This window comes from Poecilia formosa, unplaced genomic scaffold (assembly GCF_000485575.1).
Source record: "Poecilia formosa unplaced genomic scaffold, Poecilia_formosa-5.1.2 Scaffold501, whole genome shotgun sequence".
In the NCBI taxonomy this organism is placed as follows: domain Eukaryota; kingdom Metazoa; phylum Chordata; class Actinopteri; order Cyprinodontiformes; family Poeciliidae; genus Poecilia; species Poecilia formosa.
In genome coordinates this window covers 56,706-72,432 of record NW_006800440.1, presented here as the reverse complement: position 1 = coordinate 72,432, position 15,727 = coordinate 56,706, and the positions used below count along the sequence as shown (strand labels likewise).

At 36.2% G+C, this 15,727-nt stretch overlaps 1 protein-coding gene across 2 annotated transcripts; it reads left to right on the top strand.

Moving 5' to 3' along the window:
• The first annotated feature begins 10,042 nt into the window (after positions 1-10,042).
• mul1 (mitochondrial E3 ubiquitin protein ligase 1) lies at positions 10,043-15,231 on the top strand. 2 transcript variants are annotated; one of them, XM_007578968.2, is made up of 5 exons: positions 10,043-10,128; positions 11,370-11,515; positions 11,606-11,693; positions 11,776-11,896; positions 12,544-15,231. In XM_007578968.2, exons 2-5 carry the CDS (start codon positions 11,396-11,398, stop codon positions 13,271-13,273), a joined length of 1,059 nt encoding a protein of 352 aa, XP_007579030.1. In that variant the 5' UTR covers positions 10,043-10,128; positions 11,370-11,395; the 3' UTR covers positions 13,274-15,231. The 2 variants fall into 2 exon arrangements, with proteins under 2 accessions (XP_007579030.1, XP_016520133.1); XM_016664647.1 differs by having other exon boundaries at positions 10,065-10,138.
• The last annotated feature ends 496 nt before the right edge of the window (positions 15,232-15,727 follow it).

Genomic DNA, 15,727 nt, shown 5'->3' with positions numbered 1-15,727 from the left:
GGCAGTCTGTTCCTGTTCTCGCTCCTCCTTTCTCTCCTCCTCCTCTCTCTCCTCTTTAGTCTGCATCATGCAGAGCTGACCAGCGCAGGAGTCTTACACCAGCACTCGACATCATCTCCCTCTCCATGCTTCATTGTTTTGCTTCCATACACCTTCCTACCAAAGTGCTTTTTATCTCCTCAGTTCCAAATTGAGGCATCACTAAGCTTTTTACAAATACAAGAAAGAGAGATACAAGACTGGTGAAGAAAGTTTTATTTTGTTTCCTTGATAAGTGTATTGTTTTGTCATTGTGTTATTTGACAATTACTTATACATCTTTTTGTATCAGCAGCTATTAGTTTAAAAGAAAGTCCAAAACATTAGATGCAGAACCAGAAGTGTCGGCTCATTCGATCATTTAAGCCAAAGCCTGTTAAAAAGTTTATTGGGTCCCTCAGCAGAATTTGATTTGGGGCTCCTGCTCCCAGACAAGCAAACCCCCAACCAACTCAGCAAAACTTCTTTTACATTATATTGTCTGTGATTGATTGGATCTGCAATATTCATCTAACAAAACCATCATAAAATAAGTATAAAACATGTCCAGCGAAATGGAAAGTGATAATGTATATGGCGAACAAGCAAAAATGTAACATATTAATTAATGTCAGTAATAAAAATTGGACTCAGCAATATAATTAATAAATTATAGCATCAGTGTTTAAATGCTAACAGTTATAGTTCATATTTTTCTGAGCCAAAGAATAGCTGATATTTCTTTTTGGTTGCAGCCACTTTGCACCTTCAGTACAGAATCTGAACAGCAACCACAGCAGCAGTAGGTCAACCTTGTTTCACAGCCACTACTAGAGTCGTATTATTGTTGTTATATGTTTGACCTGCTGTTGTGGAGGAGATTTGAACTGGAAAATCCCGTTACTTCATGCTAAGAAGTTCAGAAATTGCACATAAAACACGCAACACATGCATTATGTGTTGTGGAGGTCACTGCCTGACCCTCTAATAAAAAAGTGGAAATATTGTCATTAAACTTTCTCATTGTTTTTTCCTGCCATTTGACAGACATTCGTCTGCTGTTTAAATTTTCTTCACAGTGATTTGCTTTTTACTTTTGTCTCTTTCTGGTTACTGATTTGACCTCAGAAGGTTTTTCAATAGTGTTCTGAAATTTCTGGAAGAATTTCAGCAAGAAAATCTTTTTTATGGCATCTAAAGAGATTTCACCAGCCTGGGAAACTTTGTAATGTAAAAATAATGTAACATAAAATCTATAAAGTAGAGTTCATGTGAAGGTTTTGTATAAGAATGTACATATTTATTGGAAGAAAAAGGAAAAACATAAAAAATAAAATTGGGAATGTTGTAAGCTCTAAGCAGGACTTTTGTTGCTTAAATGTTAAAAATCATCAAACAAACATTTTTTGTCTTTTAGATGACAATAACTTCCTAATTGTACAACATTAAACCCAATTCTGTGATTACTAATACTCTTGGAAGTGTGTTGGTGTAATGGCTGTAAGCAACTGTTTAGTTTGAAATATTAACTCAGAATATTGGATACTACCTCCCATTATTGCTTATTGGATTTGTTTCTACCGGCACACCAATAAAGTGGCTCACAACAAGAATCATTAAAGTTATTACTTTCTTCAACTTCTGTACACCCAGTCCTACTGTTGAAATGTTATTAAAGCTTATTGGTTAATCAGATTTAGCAAATGAAAAAATCGTAGAAGCTGGAGAAGTCGAGATCCGTGTCTCACTTCACTTACCTATTTCTGCTGAAAACCTTTACAACACATTGATGTTCATCTGTAAAGTTGGGTGAATCATCACTGCTGAATAGCAGGACCCTGAATGATGAGTCACTCCAGTTGCAAAGCAGTTTTGTGAAGCTTTTGACAGAGAAAAATAGGTTGTGTCTGCCAATCTTCACTCAGACCACGTGAGATTTTTCTATTACACCGGAGGCCAACATTTTTGCTCCCTGGAAAATTGAAACTGTGAAAAAGACAGACGCATCCAACCCCTGACTTGATTAGATGCTGGATCCAAAAGTAACACAGATTGAAAAACAAAAGAGTGAGCCCGCTCAGAAATGTTGCACTGATGAAATTGTGTGTGGAAGCTTTGCTTAGTGTTTCAATTATTTTTTCTGCCTAATGGTTTTCTTAAGGCTGCACAGTTTAGGCCTAATGCTTTTTTGTTAAACTCTAAATGTGAAAATGCTTTTACTTACACTTTCAAACATCCATCCATCATGTCTTGACCAAGATGTTAATGAGATATTTTTCCAGAAAAAAATGACATTTTACTTAGTATCATCAGAAAAATGAGTAATTTCCTTTAAAAACAATCTCCAGCCACTCAGCTGCAATGAAACGTGTCTCACTGACCTGCCTTCAGCTAGCAGATCCAATTAGCACTGAATATGTTGTCTGCTGCGTCCCTCCCCTTGTGCCTGTTCTCCGTCTCACTCAAGTGACATCCAAAGGAGGAGGTTCTGAGTTTACCTGTGAAATATAGCAGAAAAATAATAAAAAAAAAAGATTTGCAACATCAACTTAATTCTTATTATTTATACTGCATAACCAGTATATGTTTTTGTTCATGAAGTCCACAAGCATGAAAACCTTCTAATGTGAAATAATGTTCATCTGGAGGGACAATTTTGCTGCTCATGTTTTAGAGAATCTCTCCAAACTTTAAAGCTTTCTAGGATTAAAATTATTCCCTATTTTTTATTTTTTATTTTTTTGCTTAGATTTCATGTTTCATTTAAGCTGTTTTAGATTCAGCATTCTCTTTAGTTTTCCTTGTTTGATTGATGCAGATACGGTATGCATTCCTTTTAAAACACACTAATATTTTTTCCACAACTCCTGAATAACTGATCACCTGAGACGTATTGATCACTGAAGTACTTTGCTTCAGTGATCAATACTGAAGCAAAGTATTGCTTCAGTACTGAAGTATTGCTTCAGTATACTGAAGTATTGCTTCAGTATACTGAAGTATACTGAAGTATACTTCAGTACTGATTTGTACTTCTGGATTTGTTTTGCAAATCCAGGAGGAGCACCCCGATGCCAGTAAGCTGTGCCAGGCAGCATGGAGTTAGTATCAAGGTCTCTGCTGAAAGAAAAATTAAATAGCTCTACACTACAAAAGTATTTTCTCTTTCTCTAACCCTGGTGTGAGCTGTGAATTCTTAAAAAGAAAAAAGAAATCTGCTTCAAGGACAATGTCAAGTAAGCTCTGTTTTCAGTGTCTTTGGCATGAACTTATTTTCTAAAAAGAACATATTTAAGTAAAGGTTTTGTGACCAAACCTAATTTATGGATATGATAAAATTAATATAAACATTTTGAGTCAGTATTCAGGGTGAATTGCTAGATTATTTTCTTCTTTCATATTGTTTTAACCACAGCAGAGAGTAGCTCTGTCACTGTTTTCTGTTTATGCTACTACTACTGTTGGTTGGCTTTTACTTTTCTTGGCTGAAAGATGACATCGTAAATCTGGATAATTTCCTTCTGTTTCCCAGAAGGGAACATTTGAATGCAGTCACTGTGTGTAAAATATACTAAATAATGGCAACACTGAGTGAAATACAATGGTTTCTCTAGTTTTAGATGAAGCAATATCATCATAAGCAATATCATAAGCAATGTTATTTGATCAGAAGATCAAATAACATTTGAAATATGACAAAACTCACTTAAAGTAATGGTACAGGAACTTGTTTCAGTTAAATAAGTCCTTAATATTGATGAAACAGAAAGAAAAATGTACAGAAATATACCACAAAACCAGTCAGTAAATCTTCTGTTTTCACATTGGGTTGGTGTTTTGTAGCAGACAACATAAACCTGACTTTCTTTTACTTTGAATAGATCTTCCATTGTGGCTCTTTAGCCTGAAATTATAATAACAGTATTTTATGATTCTGTTGACACTGGTTGCTTTTATTATTTTGGTTCTGAATTTGGCAGTCATCTTGCCTCAAGGTGATAACTTTAAAATTCCCTGCATTGTGATGTAAATGCTCAACTCTCATTGGTTTGACCAAAATGTTCATGAGGAAAGAAAACAATACTGGAAAGTATAAAATAGTTAAGATTCCATGCAAAACATGCCTCGTTTAAGAATCAATGTCTGAATATGTTGGGATGGTTTGGAGCTAAAATAGAAAAGTATGAAAAAAAGTTCCAGTCAAATACTTTCTGGTAAAAAACAAAAAGGTGTATGAAACGGCAGAAAACATTTGGAACTATTGAAAAAACAAAATTCACTGTAAACCACTACTTCTGAAATATTTATGAAATAAAATGATTTTCTGTTTCTAACCATCCCTGCTGAGATGAGTGAAGTTAAGTCCACAAGTCAGGCACAGGTCCAAACGAAAATGAAATTCAAAAAAAGCACTCAAGAGATGGTTTTTATACTCACAAAGAGACAGTACCATTGTCCAAATGCAGACGGAGTCAGTTACCTCCGTATCCAGTGATAGTTTTAGTGCTGCTTCAGAAGTCGAATATCATTTGTCTGCACTCTCTCCAGAGCAGCATGCTTACTTTTGCATTATGCTGCTCTTTTAGCTTATTCAAGTGCTATGGAGAGCAAGTGTGAAAGTAGGAATCGGGATGCAAGCTGCAGTTTGCAGTTCTCCACAACCCATGAGTTATTAATACTATGAAAACACCAGGGCACATAAGTTTTTCATCTTTAGAGAGACAACAATGCACCAGAATTAATGTCGGTGCAGCTAATTAGATACTTCACAAACATGATGGCCGTACCTTATTAAGAACAGGTTTAGTCAAATTGTTGTGCAATACAACCCTAAAGTGTATTAATGTACATAAATGAGAGTCTAACAGAATCAACAGCAAAATTTATTCTGAAAGAGGCAAAAGATTCATTCTGTCTTACTTTCAGATAATTAAATTGAAACAGCTGATTATTAAATTGCAGATTCTGCTGTGTCCTTTGTGCAGCCTTTATTTTACCTTCCATTTCCTGAAAATGCACATCGGTTCTCACCCTCCAGAAGCAGCCCGAGGTGCCTGTGTAAACCAATTACTTTTATCTCTGTGTCATCCTCCCCTAATTCTTCCTCCTTATCCTTAGTTCCTTCACATTGAGCTCGGAGGGATTGTTTTTATCCGGGGCAACATACGCTACATATTTCTGTCTAGAAGGAGACCTAATTGAATTGGGCTCTCTCCTCATCACGCTACACTTACCCAGCACAGAGTAATCAATGAGAAGGGCCTGGCAGAGAGGGGCCCCGTCTCCTAGATGGTTGATTTATGGTCCTACGTGAGGGCAGCAGTGGAGAAGCCCGGCTCAGAGAACAAATGATGACAGAGAGGGCTACTGTGCACATCATATATCAGATTTGTGCCATCGACATAGCACCCACATCAGATCAAAAGTGACATTGCTGAAACTGATGGGAATGTTTCATAGCAATATATAGAGTGTAGAATTTTTCTTTGTTTACAAAAAGAATAACTATGAACCTCAAGAAGATGAAAATCAATTTTATCGAAGTCCATCTACTATAGAACCCAATACTATATTATAGAAGCTGGGAAGGTAATGCAGATGAAGTGAATCATAGTTTAATCACCCGGGAGGGGGACGACATTATACACAGAAGCTTTGTTCCCGTCCTTAATCAGGAGAGCCGAATAGTCACAGAAGACCTGCAGGTCAACTTCCCCCTCCTCTACTCCTGTTTTATACAGTTGGGAAAACGCCGGGCTGCAGTAAATGTGCAGGACAGGGAACAAATAAGTCCATTACCCCAGATAAAATGATGCATGTTAATTAGCAGCAGTTTATCTGGATCTAAATTATGCACCCATCTGGAATTAGAAATAATTCAGTATTTATGAGATTAAGATTGGCTGTCCTGGTAGAAGTCGCTGCACACTGTTATCACTCTTATTACCACCGCAGTTCTTCTCTGCCTCACTCATTGAATAAAAGTTTATGAGTCATCTAAATCTACTGCAGATTTTCTGCTGGCTTGTTGCTCCTGTGTTGGATGCAAAGACCTCGAAGATGAAAAGTGGCTTGCAAAAAAATTGTTTTGAATACTAAAGGTAAATAAAAAAGACTGATGTTGAAACAAAATGGAGGGAAAATGATGGGAAGATTAACATTTTTTTTACAACTAAACAATCTTTCCAGAAAAAAATAAAATAAAATCTGGAAGGCAAATTTCAACCCACGCTAAATCATTTTCCAGCCTCCAACAAGCTTATGAAGCAGGGGAGTCAAACTCAATTTCATTTTGTTCCACATTAAGATCATCAATGTCATCAAGGGCCAGTTGAGGCAAAATGTATTGAAACTCGTTAACAAACTGTTGAAATATTAATAAATAGCTGTCTCTGCATTCAATGGGTTCCTGTTGAAATTAAATAACACTGAACATCTGATGAAACATTCCCATCAGTTTCAGCAATGTCACTTTTGATCTGATGTGGGTGCTATGTCGATGGCACAAATCTCCAAGAAACCTCCAGCTATTTGTGATTTATTTGTAATTTTTTTTTAAACAATAAAAATCATAGATTTTATGGCACCACATTATATGAGAGTGAAAAAAGGCGGACATCTGTTGATTTTGAGTGAATTTCTGCAAAAAACTGGAGGAAATGATTGATGTAATTTGGCAGTATACAGATAAAAACAGGTTTGATTTGATTGATAAAATCACACAACTATTTTCTTGAAGGTTCTATTCATGTGTCTCTTTGGAGTCTAGAGGGCCACATAAAAAGTCATGGAGGGCCGGATTTGGCCACCGAGCCACGACTTTGACACGTGGTTTAAAGAATCGCCATGTATTTAGCTGAATTCATCAACTCTGGCCTTTTCTAATGCCTTCTGGTAAATTAAGCTCTGCTTGTTTTAAATCTTGATTATTTTCTTTACATAAAAACATTGACTTTGATCTGGATGGTTCTCATACAGGCACACTGTCAGGCTTTTCTGAAGCAGTCGAAGGAGATTCTGTCATTTTTACAACACATTCAGTCTCCATCTCACAAAAAGCTTTAGCTTCCGTATGTAACTGTCTGAAAGCCATTTGGAAATGTGTCATACTGTTGAATTCGGTTACAGACAAAGAAGAGAGGAAGTAGAAGATGAGTAAATGTGTAGATGAGTAGAAGATACAGTCCTCCTTTAGAGAGGAGGACTGGATCTGCAAAGCGTGCACTACCAACAAAAGAGCATGACTAACCCTCAACAGAAGCCTGCAGGATATTTCTGTTCTTTTTGAGGCTGAAAGCAAGGTGGAAAAAGCCAGACTCACCTTCACACACAGGCTTCATTATTCACATGTCAGGTTGGATATGTCAAACTGTTTTAGCATGTAGACTTTGCTTTGGCAGATTTTTGTTTCTCCATATTTTTAAAGAACTGCTCAGAACAGGATGAGTACACACCAGAGTATGTAGGAGTTGATTAGACTTTGCATTAATAAAACATACTTCAGTTTTATCTATATCATAAATAAAACAGAATCAGGATTCATTTCATGCCTCTGCACCCAATCAGCTTCTAATTACCCAGCAGATACACAGATGATCACTTTAAAATGCATCAGGAAGTTGATACAGCACATTTACTAAATACTTACAAGAAAAATGCATAACTATATTGGTATGAAATTAAAAACAGGAGATCACTTTTATCTTTAAAATGGTCAGATACGTGTCAGAATGTCCCCAGACACAAGAACATGAGCATACACCAAATCATCAAAAGCATTTCCCCCTTTATGCCAGGAATAATTCCAGCACTAAAGAATGACTAGACTAAATAAACATAATGAAACTAGAGTAACAGATTTAATCCAAGAAAAGACTATGGAAGACAGAATAACCAAACTAGGATAAATGAATCAAACTCCAAAATAACTAAACAACTCAGGATCCTAACACTTTAGAGTTTTCTTCTGTTTTGTCACACGTGCTTCAGATCATCAAGCAACTTTTGACTTCAGATAAAGACAGCTTTATTACGGGAGAAAAGCTATCCAAACCATTATCAGCTAGTGTGAAAAAGTCATACCACATGAAAAACGTAGGTTAATTTAGGACTCCTTGAATTTAATCACACTGGAGGCATTTTGAGCACACACAAAGGTTTACTGACTTAGACGTGGCTTTTCAGCAAGAAATATCTTGTTTAAAGCCAATATTTCCTAAATATTGATGAAAAGAACTAGTTATAAGCCAAGTAACTAGACATTTTTCTTGTATTATAACTTATAATAAGTCATTGAGTCATACATGGAGTATTTTCGGTAGGTCAACTACTCCTGAGAAGATTCACCACTGCTCCATGTTTCCTCCGTATCACTGTGGTTTGCTGCAGTTCTAAAACCTCAAGAATAGCTTTTTAACCTCTTTTAGCTTTTTTCACCTCGTTAAACAAAACAATCATTTAGAAACTTAATTTTGCATTTACTAAAAACATATAGATATGTAGAACTGAAAAAGAAGTACCTTGAATTTTTTTTCACTGTTTTGTTTTTGTGAAACCTCAAACTCTTACATTGATTTAACATTATATTGAGTGAAAATAGTTGTTTATTTGTTCTGCAGTTCAGTCTCAGATAATCTGATTACTGTGTTTAGTCATATTCCAGGCAGAAAGTGGTCACTTTGCACAGACCCAAATACAAGAAATCAAATCTGAGTTCACATGTTGGAAATAAACGGTACATTTGTCCATAGGTGTTGTTTGCCCATTTCTAAAATAATTTACAACAATTAAATGACCCACACATACAACTCAAACAAAAACTATTGCATTTACTTCTCAAAAAAGCGGTACCTTTTTAAATCAGCCTTATCATGCAATGCAGGCAATTTTTGTTTTCTTTGCAAGAGCCTACTTGTGTGAGTGGAATGATTTATAGCTGAACCCAAAGTCATCGCTAAGATTAGATTCAAACATTAACATCCAGTTGCAGTCAAAGGTTCATCTCAGGGCAGGAAAGACCTGCTTCTCTCTAGGTAGCTCCAAGCAGTGGAGCTGCATTTTAATGAATAGAAATCCGTCCTAATTTTATCAGATCAGGCACTAACATTGTTCTCTGCAGAGGCAAAAGCAATCTGATGCTTCCTCAAACAGGAAAAATGAAAAACAACCAACTGTAGGAAAGAAACGCTCTTCAAACCATTTCTTTGTAGCTTTTTTTTATTATTATTAGTTATTGTTTATTTAATTATCTATTTTAAATGAAAGGAAATCAAATTGTTCATTTTTAGTTTGAGTAAAAGCATATTCCAAGGACAGAAAAAAATATAAGTCTGAGGAGAGTCAAAGGTGGAGATGAAATCTGGGGAAATTTAGAAATGTCTTTTTTCTTAACCAGTGGTTCCTTCCACTCATCTTACAGTAATAATTGGTAATTGGACTCAGTTTACAAGTTAGCTTCTTTAGCATTGGCATTTTGTGGCTTACCCCTCTTGTGGAAGATGTCAGTGACTGTCTGGTAAGTCATCTTTTCCATGATTGTATGGGTTGTACCACAGCTGTAACATAGCTACTTTTATTAGAAATATAATTTTAATTATCAAAATTAACAAAAGCAAATGTTTGAAATACATCATAAGTTTAGGAATCTCTATAGTAAACTGATTCATGTTTGATTGTGTCTAATTTTTAGAATTGAATTAATTAAATAAATTAAATGCTTCATGACTTTCAAATTTATTGAAGTATGTGTGTATGGTAATCCAGGTTCTACAATTTTACAAAAATGATCACAACATACAACCAAATAATAGGTATAAAGAGTGAGGAATTTGCATATTTAAAGGTACCGTATTAGAAATCTGGGCAAAACCAACTTTAATGTAAATAAATAATTTTTATCTTCTGAAATAAAAGGGAATTTTTGCTATGACATAACAGACATATTGAAGTAATTCGAAACATTTTTGCATAGTTTCACTTAGAACAGTTTCTGGTCACAGATTTTCTTTTTCTTTTTCAACGGTTTTTTACTGACCTCTGCTGGCTAACAGCAGAACTGCAAGTATTCCACTGAGCAGAACTGGTCAAAAGCAGCTGCTCCTGTGAACGAAGGTGAATAAAGGTTCAGACTTTCTTTTATCTATTAAGTCATTCTTAACTTTATTAATACGGCGTAAACTGTTTTCTCCTTTGTAGTCCAAACATAGTTAGCAAACTGCTAAATTTTATGTTAGCAAGTATGCTTAGGTAGAAAAGTGTTAGCTAGTTTGTTTGCTAATAATGGTTACCAACGGCTAGTTATGTTGAAATTGCTAATAACTGTAAAAAAAAACTCACCACGTTTGGGGGCTACAGACTAAATAGCATTTATTAAATAGGCCAAAATCGTTGCAGTAGTTCGATTGACAATAATGAATCGTCTTTGTGTTAACCGAAGCTAACTTCCTGTTTTGAAGGTTATATGTGTTATGATATTGATTGGCTTGAAGAGCTAGGTGTATGTGGTTTTGAAGTTGTTAGTTATTGTAGTCGTTGGTGAAATTTTACTCATATTTTTGAACATTTAAAATGCAGAAGTATGCATTTCAAATATGTTTACATTCTTACAATTAATAAAAAAAGCTCTGACTTTTGGCTAAACGTTTTCTTCCTGTTTATTGTATTCCTGAACATTTGCTAATGTTTATATTGTCATAGGAAAAATACATGACTCTCTAATTTCAAAAGACAAACAAACCAAAAATAGCCCATGCCGTTTTATCAACTGCATTGTCAAAACAAGATCTAAATTGTTTTTTCAACAATATAAGAGAACTATAAAGTAATATAAAAGTCGTTTGAATTCTTGCTGTAAAAAGTGGTTCTAAACGCCATTAAATCCAATTTTCACAACGGACATTTTTGTTTAATAGGAAATGACAGATTTGGGTTTGTTATGTTGTTGTACACTTAGATAATTTTAGGTTACATTTAAATATATTAAGAACCTTGTTAATACCAGATGAATTAAATTATTTCCTGATATGTAAACACTGAGTTTGAAAAAGAAAATGCTTTATTTTTCCAGTGGTTATATATGACTGAAAACTAAAAACTCTTGTTTGACTGGTATAACAAAGGATTGGTAGGTCATTCTCAGTAAACATGGGATTTGCTTAATTATTGAGTGTTTAAATATTAATCTTACTTTAAGCATATTTTTACATTTTGTCACATTATAAAGACGGGAAAGAGAATTTAGCTACTATGTTTTTTCTGAAATGCTGGAGAGTTAAACTACAACATAAAAGTAAAAGGAACTACTTCATAAAAGAAATTAATTGAATCATTTTTTCCCCATCTTTCTCCCAAAGTGGTCCTAAATGAATCAAATCCCAGGATGGAGTCGAGTGGAAAGCCTTCAGTGGTGGAGATGGTGGTTTTAGCCACCAGCTCTGCGCTGACCGCCGTATTTTATTCCATTTACAGAAGCAGAGTTAAAACTGCTACCCATTTAAAGGTCAGACATGTTTTCTAGGCACAAAATCGCAAATGTATTAACGTACTGCGTGCAAGATTTGATCAATTTTCTTGTTTTTTTTTAATGCAGGAAGCTAAAAAAATCTCCATTGATCAGGATTTAAAAGCCATCCTGTCTGAAACCTCTGGGAGATGCATCCCATATGCCGTCATAGAAGGTTTGCAACACATTCTTTAAAGCTTGAAAACGACAAATAAGTTTCACCTCCCTGCTTTACTAAGAGTGGTTTTGTGCCTCAGGTTTGGTGAGATCAGTGAAGGACACTCTGAACAGCCAGTTTGTTGATGACTGCAAAGGAGTCATCGAGAGGCTGACTCTGAAAGAGGAGAAGATGGTGTGGAATCGCACCACTCACTTATGGTGAGTCGTTTGAAGATCGGATCTACATTCTGCTTGTTTCCTGCTTTTCTGGCTTTTCTAGACCAAGCACCATCATCAGAATTTGACATGCAAGCAGATGAATGACTTCATACAACTATTCAAATCTTGCATAAGGTGGTAACGTCAGTGGAGTATCGTAGTCAGAACAGATGGTGACTCTGACGCAAGCAGCAGCTTGCCCCACAAGATTCACAGAGCCCACATTTTTGTGATGTACCTCATCAGACATTCATCGGGGAGAAGGGAAAAGGCACCCCTGGCATCAGTTTGTCGCTGGATCGCTTATTAGCTGCAGCACATTGAACGGCATGAAAACAAATCTGCAAATGCCGCCATCCAAATGTCACAGATTGCTTCCTGTTTTATTTCTACTGGGCCAGGGGGAAAAGAAAGTTATTTATTTTTATCTTTGATAAATTCATGTGGAAAAAAAAACACAAAACTGGCCCAAAAAAATACAATTGAAAAATCAACCAACAAAAAGCTACTAAGCTACTTCTCTTTGTATAAAAATACTTATTCAGACGTGACATCATGATGGTGCTATAGCAGCATTTTGCTGTGTAAACAATTAAGTTGACTTAATTTAAATGAAACTGAAAATGTTCAACTATATTTCCAAACAGGAATTGCACAGAGAAAATCATCCACCAGCGCACCAACACCGTCCCGTTCGCGCTCGGGTCTTACGACGAAAACATCTCCACCACGGTGCGGGTTGTGCGCCCCTTGGACGCGGTAGAGCTGGACCTGGAGACCACCTACGAGAACTTCCACCCCACGGTCCAGTCCATGTTCAACCTCATCAGCCACTTCATCAGCGGAGAGCGGTCCAAAGGGATCCACGAAATGGAAGAGATGCTGCGCGTGGGCGACAGCGTGACGGGCGTGGGCGAGCTGGTCCTGGACAACGACCTGATCAAGCTGCAGCCGCCGAAGCAGGACTTCTGTTACTTCCTCACCCGGCAGAACTACGAGTCCCTGTTGAGGAAACAGATGAGCGGCGTGAGGGTGTGGAGGATCCTGTCCTACGTGTTCGGGCTCGCCGCCTGTTCCACGCTCCTCTACGTGCTGTGGAAGTGGTACGTTCACTGCCGGGAGAGCAGGAAGCGGCGGAGTGTCGAGGAGGAGTTCAAGGAGCAGCAGAGGAGGCTCATGCGTGAGCTCCAGATAGAGGAGGGCAGCTTCTCCGCCACCAGCTGCGTCGTGTGTCTGAGCCGGGAACGCTCTCTCGTGTTTTTGGAGTGCGGTCACGTGTGTGCCTGCGGCCCCTGCTTCGAGGCCCTGCAGGAGCCAAAGAAATGCCCCATCTGCAGGGCAACTATCGACAGAGTGGTGCCTCTTTATAACAGCTAAAGTTGCAGTTAGTCGGAATTTCTCAGGCTTGAAAAGGGCGCTTTACACGAGCAACGATGGCAACAAGTCACCTACGCTGAACTGGAGTCGAATGTTGAAATCAAATTTGTAAGCTAATTCATATTGATTAAGAAATGGTGTCATCTGGAGAGAGAAAATTGAATCTCTTTGTGCTCAGGCTTACAAATATTGATCCAATTATTGGCCCCACTCCCACAGAGGACTTTACGCTTAAGGGACTTTACTCTTGTAGTCATTAAAGCCTTACATTTGGTCAGCACCTCTCACTCTTTTACTCGTTAAAATTACTCTGACACTGACTGGCTGTCACCTTCATACTTATAGGGGATCTAAAATGTGCATTTGCGGGAAACGCAAAAATTAAAGTCGTAGTGACATGGTTCCTTCAACTGGTGCTGGTTGAAGTGCTTTAGTCTTTACTGGTAGGAGCCACCTATTATTGACAAATTTAATTACTCAATTGTGCAAATATGTAACTGTGTAACTAGTTACACATTCAAATTGGCACGATGACATTAAAAGAAATTCTGATTCTGATAAAGCTGCAGATTTCCTGTCAAGTTCTGGGATCGGTCTACCGTAATTCCAAAACTTGAATTTGTTTTCCAGTGACTAATAATTTTGATATCTGCTTGAACTCCAATCCTGGAGCTGTTTCTAATTCCAACCACTTGGATTTAAAATCTACAGTTTTATCTGAAGAAAAATCACTCCCCAGCATGAGGCTGCCACCTCCATGTTTCACAGTGGGCATAATGTAATGGTTAGCTTAATTAGACCGTAGCACATTCATGTTACTTTGGAAGAAAACGCTTCTGTTTTCCTGACCTACTCCTTTATCAGGACAGAGAGAAAACATGGACATTTCATGTGACATGTTGAACAAAACTCTTCTTGACCAGTTTCACTTTTCCGATTTTAATTAAAAAAAAATTTCTCGCTTTCAATCAGAATTATTTTAGTCGTCCCTTACGCGAGCTCTGCGATGGAGTATTAGGGTCAGAATACAAGAATTTTTGTTTAATCATGAAAATATGGTCATATCTGCAGAATAAAGGCACAAGGATGTTTTAATGAGGAAAAAAAAGTGTGGAAAATTTATTTTTTGTTATTTTTTGTGTTTGAGGTCTCAAAAATGACTACCTCATTTCCTAATATTCCAAATTTAGTTTGGTAATATCAAGACATTATTAAACAACATAAAATTAGAGTAGAGTAGAGTTGACCTGAATTCAAAATCCAAATATATAAAAGCTGTAGATAAAAAAAACAACAACTATGAACTATGGAAACCCAAGGAGAAAACTTAAGATTTTCCATAAACCAAAAATTTGTTTAATCGATAAGATCGATTTATTACTCATCCCTAGTCCCAGCTGTCTCATATTTTCTCCAAACACTATACCATACCACCTTTATTTACAAAACACTTTAAATGTCCATAAGACCAAAGTGTCTAAACAAAAGGCTCTACAAAATCAAATGTCTTTATTTTTTTTTATTTTTTTTTTATAAATACAGCAGTTATACTATCAGTCAAGATAAAAACTAAATTAAATAAAAAAATAAAATAAAAGTAAAAGTCAACATCTCAGACGGTCTCAAAGGCCAGGGAGAAGAGATTGGTTTTAAGGATTTAAAAACAGACGTCCAGTCCAAAGAAAGGTCATTCCTTTATTTAGGAGGTGCTGCAGCAAAACCACGGCCGTCTCTAAGTTTACACTTCGTCTTCAGACAGAACAGGAGGGTGTGTGTTGATGTAGCAGCTCTTGATTAGGTCAAGGTCATAGACAGTTTTAAAAACACAAAAATGTTTTAAAATGAATTAAAGAGGGCTTCAACAAGCCAATAGATGAACAGTTTGCCTTTCTTGGGCAACCAGGTTGTTGCAGCTTTTTTATTGCCCCTGCCAATGCATTTGGAGGTTGGATTTCTAAGGCTGTAAAGGACCATGCTAAGAAAAAAATCAATTACAATAAAGTCGTAATATTACAAAAATAATGTCATGATACGAGAGTAAAGTTGCAATAATATGAGAATAAAATCAATATGATAAAGTCATAATATTTCAAGAACAAATTTAATATTCTTACTATTTTGAGAATAAAGTCAAATTATTACTAAAATGTGTTATTATGACTTTATTATCATCATATTATTTGATTTTATTTTCATACAACTTTATACTTGTAATATTATGACTTTATTCTTGTAATTTTTTACCCTGTCATGGTAAAGGTTAAGAAGAAATTGTGAAATTATTTATCGTGGTGTACGTTTCATATCCACAACATGTGTTCATGTACATCAGTGACATCCATAACAAAGAAAATATGCTACATGTTTGGGTTAGTTTTGTCTGTGATCAAGACAAAACTATGCAAATAAAAGCTGCTTTATAACCAATCTTTGATATTCTCTTTTTTTTTTCAA